Source organism: Magnolia sinica, chromosome 10 (genome assembly GCF_029962835.1).
Source record: "Magnolia sinica isolate HGM2019 chromosome 10, MsV1, whole genome shotgun sequence".
In the NCBI taxonomy this organism is placed as follows: Eukaryota; Viridiplantae; Streptophyta; class Magnoliopsida; order Magnoliales; family Magnoliaceae; genus Magnolia; species Magnolia sinica.
Genome location: NC_080582.1, coordinates 71046387 through 71054751, shown reverse-complemented (window position 1 = coordinate 71054751; position 8365 = coordinate 71046387). Strand labels below are relative to the sequence as shown.

The 8365-nt window shown below is 39.6% G+C and overlaps 1 protein-coding gene across 2 annotated transcripts; it reads left to right on the top strand.

Annotated features, from left to right (window-relative positions):
• Positions 1-490: 490 nt before the first annotated feature.
• On the top strand, positions 491-4419 carry LOC131216949 (temperature-induced lipocalin-1-like). Of its 2 annotated transcripts, none has more exons than XM_058211597.1 (2): positions 491-952; positions 4113-4419. In XM_058211597.1, the coding sequence occupies exons 1-2, from the start codon at positions 581-583 to the stop codon at positions 4332-4334; spliced, it is 594 nt and encodes a 197-aa protein (XP_058067580.1). In that variant the 5' UTR covers positions 491-580; the 3' UTR covers positions 4335-4419. The 2 variants fall into 2 exon arrangements, with proteins under 2 accessions (XP_058067580.1, XP_058067581.1); XM_058211598.1 differs by having other exon boundaries at positions 494-952; positions 4146-4419.
• The last annotated feature ends 3946 nt before the right edge of the window (positions 4420-8365 follow it).

The window sequence follows — 8365 nt, the reverse complement described above, 5'->3', positions numbered from 1 at the left end:
TTTTTGGAAATAATGATAGGGATATAAATCTTAGGTGGACCACACCACATGCAAAAAAAATAATGATTAGATATCCACCATTAAAATCCTCCTAAGGCCCACTGTACTGTTTATTTGACATCCAATCTGTTGATTAGGTCATAAAGACCCAGATGAAGGGAAAAATAAATATCAGCTTGATCCAAAACTTTTATGGCCCCCAAAACTTTTTAATGGTCAACGTTCATTCAACACTGTTTCCTGTAATGTGGTCCACTTGAGATTGAGATACACCTCAATTTTTTTTATAATATCATAAAATGATTTATAAAAATAGATGGACGGCATGGATGAAACACATACATCATGGTGGGTCCCAGAGAACACCGACCATCAGCCAATGGCTGGTGGCAGGGGGAGTAGCCAATCCGTTTCGTCCTCTTCTTTGTGCAAGGCCAGAAATTCGACGCGTCACCGCCTACAAAAACCATAAATATAACCAACCCTCATATTGCCATACTCACACGCTTTTTCACAACCCAACATCCAAACACTCCCAAAAAAATCCCCGTCTTTCCCTCTCTCTAGATTTCGAGCATTAATGGCCCGTAAAGAGATGGATGTAGTGAAGGGCCTGGATTCGCAGAGATACATGGGCCGTTGGTACGAGATAGCCTCATTTCCATCAAGATTCCAGCCCAAGAATGGAATAGATACAAGAGCTACATACAAACTCAATGAGGATGGGACGATCCATGTACTTAATGAGACATGGACGGATAGCAAGAGAGGATACATTGAAGGGACGGCTTACAAAGCTAACCCATCAAGCGATGAAGCCAAGCTGAAGGTGAAATTCTATGTCCCACCTTTCCTACCTATCATCCCAGTCGTTGGAGATTATTGGGTCTTGTACATTGATGACGATTATCAGTACGCTTTGATTGGACAACCTTCAAGGACTTATCTTTGGGTAAGTTGTTGATTTTTATTTTTTTTGGGTTATCTCCACCGTTGATTGCTTTATTTTGTTAAGTGCGTAGAGTACAAGTGATAAGGTGTGGGATAGATTTGGTTAGCTCCCAATTCGTATATCAGAAATACTTGTTAAAAACAAACAACAAACAATGGTAATAACGAATATTTACCGTTGTGAGTAGAGAAAACAAACAGGCTCACAAGACTCGGAAGTCATAGGCTATTTCCATTTTCATATGAGGGAAGTAATAATTACACATTTACAACTTATTTACGGATGAGCTGGAAAAATAAACAGGCCTAGATTGGTTGATTGATTTGAACCATTGATTGGTGCGTGCATATTGACTGAACGATGATGATGATCATCTAAGCCTCATCTCAATCAATTGGGCTTGGCTTCAAAGCCTGTCATGCTATTTCACCGTTTCGAGGGTCATAACTTTTAACCTGTTAGTCAGCAAGTTTTTAGTTTTTTTTGCTATCTCCGTCCATGTACTTTTAGGCTTTACGCGTGCCCTTTTACATCCTTTGCCTTGTACCTTATCACTCCTAATCGGCACTATTCGGCCTTGTACCTTAAATGCATAAATGAGATCATATTTTTTGTTGTCCGAAAATGAGCAGAGAGATAATGAGATATCTAGATTTAGTAGATTATAGTTTCTAAGAGGGGAAGTATTTCTCCATGGGTTAGGGCTTGAGAGGAGAGAAGTATCTCAAACCAAAATCTTACACCTATTTATAGTCTTTTATCATGAAGAAATCCTAATTAAAGCATATACTCCAGTATCTTTGATATTATGGTGATAATGCGGTTATTGAAGTATCATGTAGAGCTGGGGATCGAGTCAAGTCGGACTGAGTTAGGGCTGACCCGACTCGATCTGGTTTTGAAATATGCCCAACCCGAACTTAACCCAACTCGGTACCAAGTCCGGCATGCCTGACCCGATCTGAGTCCGGTTTGCCCTAGACTGAACCGATCAAAAGAACCAAGTCGAGTCTTGTTGGCACTGAGTCGGATCGAGGGAGGGAGGGGAGGAGGACGAGGGTGGTGATGGTGGTGGGTGGATGCCGGATTTGGAAGAGGAGGAGGATGAGGGAGGGAGAGAGGAAGAGGAGGATGAGGGAGGGAGAGAGAGAGATTGGGTTCGGATCGGGTTGGGTGCGGCATGCAGGTTTAGAAATACTTAAAAACTAGGGTTACACACACACACACACACACACACACACACTCAAATCCAAGTCTTGTCGAGTCGGGTTTCAGATAGAGTCAACTCTAATCTGATCGAGTTTCGGGTCGAGTTACTAGGTAACTCGAACTCGCCTTGGTTTGAGTCCGGATTGGGCGAAGCCTACTCAGTTTGGACCGACTCACCCATTTGGTTTGGATCAAGTTGGGTCCGAACGAGTCGGATGAGTCGAGTTAGTCGAGTTGAGTCGTCCCATGCCCAACTCTAGTATCATGCTCCCTTCAAATGAGGAAATCCAATCTACACCATGTAATCAAATAGATACAATGTTAGGCCTTGAAGACTGTAATTTTCTTTGGGGGATGATATTACACCAAACTCACAAGTGGACAAGGAACGACTTACCTGGTCTGTAATCTCATCCTAGAAATTAGCTTGTCCTAGGGTCTTGATCTTATGACACTCAATCTGGCATGTTGGATTCCATATATGCACGTGCATAAATCCCAATGCTCCAATTGTAACACATACTTATCTACTTTTGAGGTTGAATGATTTTTTTTATATTATTTAAATCTTAGCAAACTTTATTGATTAAAACTTCTTGAAAATATCAATATAATAATATATACTTATTTTTCAAGACCATTCACAATAAAATCCAATCATCCATTTGATCTAATGCTTTAGATAAGTTTTATGTACATCATTGCCATTATGCGACCATCTAAGATCTCCCTCTAACTCATCTACGTGACTTAATATTGATTCGGCTGCTTTGCTAATATGATTTTGACCTAGCCAAATCTGTGCACATGACCTCTTCACCTCATCGCGTCCTTGCTAAGTAGAGTAGGGTAATAAGGACGTTCGAGTTTTCTACGAGACCAGCATAGTCACACAACAATTGGATTGTAAATTGTCAATTGCTCTTCGGTAAATTAGTCTTGCACCATGTATGGCTCAATTCACACGTCGTGAATGATTGACGGTCATCGTCTCATAGGCAATCCATTAGATCAACCAATGATCCATTCTCACTGCTATACATAGGCTTATATGATTTAATAGAGTACGGAGCTGATCCTTCCGATTTTTGTGAGTTCTCATTTTGATTCTTTCATAAATTCAGTCAAATATGTACATACATCTCAGTACACATCGCTCCTATTGTGCATACCAGTACAATGGTCCACGAGGAGCGAAGCAGACCAAACTTCTGATTGGTAAATGTTGGCTACATCTTAGCATGATGGCCAATATGAATATCTATGTATAAATTATCACGAATTAATCACTCCTATGCATGTAATATAAACATTGAAAATCTCAACATAATCAAATCGATGCATATTTATGCGTGTCAATAACATTCTGATGACCATCCACAAAAAAATAAATCACACCAACTAGATATTCAATCAGAAGTGGGTCATACAATTTGAACGGTTCAATTTGAGTTCCCTACATCCCATGTACAATTCCTTTTTGCCTATGGATAATTTAATAAACTGCCTAGAGGACTAGAGTCTTTCTCTCAGCTGGATTTTCAGGGGCTCCTTAGTGTGAGGTATATGAGACAGGGATTTGTGGAACCCATGGATTTAAATATCTCTGTTTGTTTTCTTCCTTTGTTGTGGATTTGCCAAATTCATGAATTTCCTGAATCCAGGATTTGTGGAACCCATGAATTTCAAATTTCCTGTTGGTTTATTTCTTTTGTTGTGAATTTGCCAAAAATTTGAATTTTCAGAATCCACACCTCCATAAATTCATATACTTGAGACAAATATAGATAAGGAAAAAAAAAACCACTAAATACTAGGCAAATTCTCAAATGAGAGATTTTTTTATAAACAAAAGGGCCTTGTGGTTTGCTTCCAAATGGTAAGACTTTTGAATTTACAAAATCCAAATTCAATGCAAATCTTATATTCTCATTTCCTTGATTTCAGACAGGGCTTGAAGTTTTTTTTTTTTTGTTTTGTTCAGATATTGTGTAGGCAGAACCACATGGATGAAGAGATATACATGCAACTGGTCGAGAAGGCCAAAGAGCAAGGCTATGATGTCAGCAAACTTCACAAGACAAGTCACTCCAACCCTCCACCTGAAGATGATGATCAGACCCCAAAAGACACCAAAGGCATCTGGTGGATCAAATCTATCCTAGGCAAATAAAAAATATAATTAAATAAATAAACAGATACACTAAAGCTGTGTGCGTGTGTATGATAAAAACTAGAGGGTGGATTTTGCTCTTTTCTTTTCTGGTACACAATATATGTGGTGACAAATATATCATTTAGGGCTCGTTTAGATTGTAAGTTGCTTAAGATAAGTTAATTATGCCATTAGTAGCTTATCTTAGTTTCTACTTATTAAAAAGACATATATGTCTGGTAAATAACATACTTATCAGGTTCGCCTCTCTTTCTCCTCTCCTATCCCTCTCTTCAGTAACTTATGAAAAGTAGAAAAGCTAAATTTTTTAGCTGATGTGATTAAGTACTTTTAAGTAAAAAAGTTACTTATAACTAATCATAAACCAAACTTATATGAAAAAAGTTGCTTATCTACTGTTGTAAGTAGAAAAAGTAACTTATTTGGTGGTATCCAAATGGGCCCTTAGCGAGCAGGCATTGAAGAATGAACTGTGCTAACCTAACTATGGATAGTCATGCAGTGCATAAGATGCACTCTGTCCATCAGATGGGCTGCCACATTTTCACAATGGATCTTAAATATCAGTCGGACTGGAGATTTAGGTGGGCCATACCACCACTATCATTGTAAAATTATGTTTAAAGGCTCTGAATTAAAATTCACATTGCATGGCTCATATGTTGTAGAACCCCGTACATTTGGGGAATCCAATCATCTTGGTGCAGGGGGTGCATTGTGACACATCAATGGGTGATAAAGGAGGCGTTTGGATTGCAAGTTACTTAAGATAATCTACTTATGTCTTAAGTAGCTTATCTTGATTTCTACTTATTAAATTGAAGTGATTAAATGACTTTAAATAAAAAAGCTACTTATAATTGATCATAAATCAAACTCACTTATCTCAAATAAGTTAATTATCTACAGCTGTAAGTAAAAAAAAAGTAACTTGGTGGTATCCAAAGGGGCCCTAATCCACATGAAATCCTCCCCCATGTCAGCTACAATCATGCATTAGCCAACATGACGTGGTCTGTGATCCAAAGTTCAAGTGGACCACACCATAGAAAGCAGTGGTGACAATGACACGTTGAAACCTTCTTAGGGCTCACCATGATGTTTATTTACCATCCAACCTGTTCATAAGGTCATACAGACCAGGATAAAGGTAAAACACAAATATCAGCTTGATCTAAAGCCTCTTGGATGAAGAGAGGGCACACATATATCTTTTGCATGATGTTTTATTTGCCATCCAACTGCTTGAATTGTCTGGGAACAGGTAATTAAAGGGATGCCCACCCTTGATCTGTGACAGGCTCCAAGGTGTGTATGTGAGATCAACTTTGACCATTAGATGTGTAATCCCATGCTGGGTTTAGAGCTAAAAAATCATCTCGACCAATGATTTAGGTGGGCTTGGAAACACTTGGGAGAAAGACATCCACCCTTGATTTCCATAGGGACCACTTGAATCATAGGCCAGCTTGATTTTTTGGCTATGGGCCTAGAAACACTTGGGAGAAAGGCATCAACCCTTGATTTCTATAGGGCCCACTTGAATCATAGGCCAGCTTGATTTTTTGATGACTATAGGCTCGACATGAGATTACAAATCTAATGGTTGGAGTGAATCTCATAAACAAATCATCGTGGGCCCCTCGCAAATCAAGGGTGGGCTTGCGGATCACCTGTCCCATAAAAGCTATGTATTCCCAATAAGAAGGGTTCTTAAATCTAAGCAGTTGGACCTAAGCTGGACTCCACCATATGGTAACTTCTAAAGTATTAAGTGCATGTGACATCCAACCCTTTTAATAGATTGGCCCCATCATGAGGATCGCATAGCACAATGGTCAATAGTATGCACATTAAGTAGTCCATTCCATGTAAAACAACGTCCAAATGTTAATAAATAGCAGAACACAAGTCTGTTCATCCCATGAGTGTTGTTGCTGAGTTTTTCAAAAGGTGATGCTCTTGTGATGGGTTGAATGTCATATACACATGAACGGTTAGCAGTTATTTGCTGGTTTGAAGCTTAACCTCTGGTCTTGCCCCTATGGATTTGAGACCTCATTAGAGTTTTACCTATGCCTGGCCCTTGATTTTTTATGGGGCGTACTGTGCTTTTTTCTCTGACCATTAGATGTTTAATCTTGTGTTTGGTCCAGAACCAAAAATAAAATAAAATCAAGCTAACATGTGATTCAAGTGGGACAGACTAAGGGAAAAAGTTGGAAGAGAGATGTTCGCCCTTGATTTTACAGGCACATTGTGATGATTATACCAAAATCCACTCAACCATTACATGCCATATCAAAATCTAAGCCTTTGCGTGGTCCACCTTAACAATGAATGAGGCTGACTTTAGGATCTTGTGTCTAACATGGGGTGACGCACCTAATGGTTGGGGTGGATTTAACATTAACACCATGGTGGGGCCCACTTGGGCCATGACTCCTCCTTTGCCAAAGTGACATCAAATAACTCTCTAAACATTAACTAATCAACTAGTTTGGCATACAACTAGTTGTTTGTGGGACTCGCCTGCATCCCTATGACTCAGTGGTAGACTTATAAGAGTCCCATTGTGGTGTGAGTGTACAGGCATGTGTGGGGTGTGTGAGTGCCTGTGATAGAAAAAAAAAAGAGTTATCTGTAGAACCCAATTGTGGTATTTGTTTGGCCTTGTACACCTGTGATGAATATGGGATGCCCTAAAAGTCAGGTCAATCCAACCATTGGATGAGACCCATGGGACTCATATGAATGTGGAGGTTTTTGTGTGGTTGTTTATTGTATTTTACAGCATGGCCCACAACAATTGGATGAATCTAATTTTTTGGGGCGTCTTATTTTCATAATGGGACTACCTTGCCGGACCAGTTGGATGTTATAGAAACACCATGGTGGGCCTCATGCACTACTGATTGGACATACAACTAGTTATGTGTGAACATCTCTGTCCCTGTGAAAATTGTCTCCAATGGGGGGAGTGCTGCAATAGACCTTACATGTCATCAAACTGGGGATGGGCCCTATGGTGATGTGCATGTGAATTACTATGACCATCAAATGCGTTAACCCATGTTAAGCCCAAGGTCCAAAAATAACCCAAGACTAATGTGTGACGATGCATCTGATGGTCAGATTGAATTTCACATGCACATCTTGATGGGATCACTTATTGGATCATATGAACCTCAACTGTATCCCAACGCATGGAATCAAACAATACTCACATATGAACCACTTTAATTGCCTCTACGAGGGCCAAAGCACATCAATTGGGAGCTTAAACTCCTACACTTCATTAGGTCTAATAATTTCTAAGCTAGTACATACACATTGATCACAATCCAAGTATGATAGGTCTCTTGGTATAGAGATGAATTGATCCTCTAATACAAGTGTCGATAGGTCTAATAAATGAGCCCATTCCCATGGCATACTACACTTCCACGTAGGGTAGGGCACAGGCACATTGACTCGTCGTTGAATCTGATGGCGGAAACCCTCCATCTCGATTTGTCATTAATTTCCTCATATGAAATGACCACATAAGATTAATATGAATCACGAGTTTGTCCTACAACCTTCTAGGTGGTCCTGGAACACATGATGCTAAGATCCATATAGCATGATAGTGAATACCATGTCCAATCTCAAGTTTCCAAGGACAACCAAATGAATATTATCTTTTAATGTAGGCTCATGTAAGATTTAAGATATACACACATATTAGTAATGATATTGATGACATGTCCACACGAGACTTATGGTCATCATGATTGTAGACACCCCACCCAGGCAAATATCTTGAGAAGGCTAAGAAAATCTAGGAACCATGATCATATCCTAAACCAAACCCTAATCCCAGCATTAACTAAGCCCTAACCCAAATCCTAGCCTTAACCCGAAACCCTGATCTAAGCCCTTGGAACCTCCCAAACCTAGCTAGAAGTCCCAAATTTAGGACCTATTCGAGCTGATCAGAACCACGGACCCCAGGTAAGCTTCTATCCCTCGTACATCAACAATCT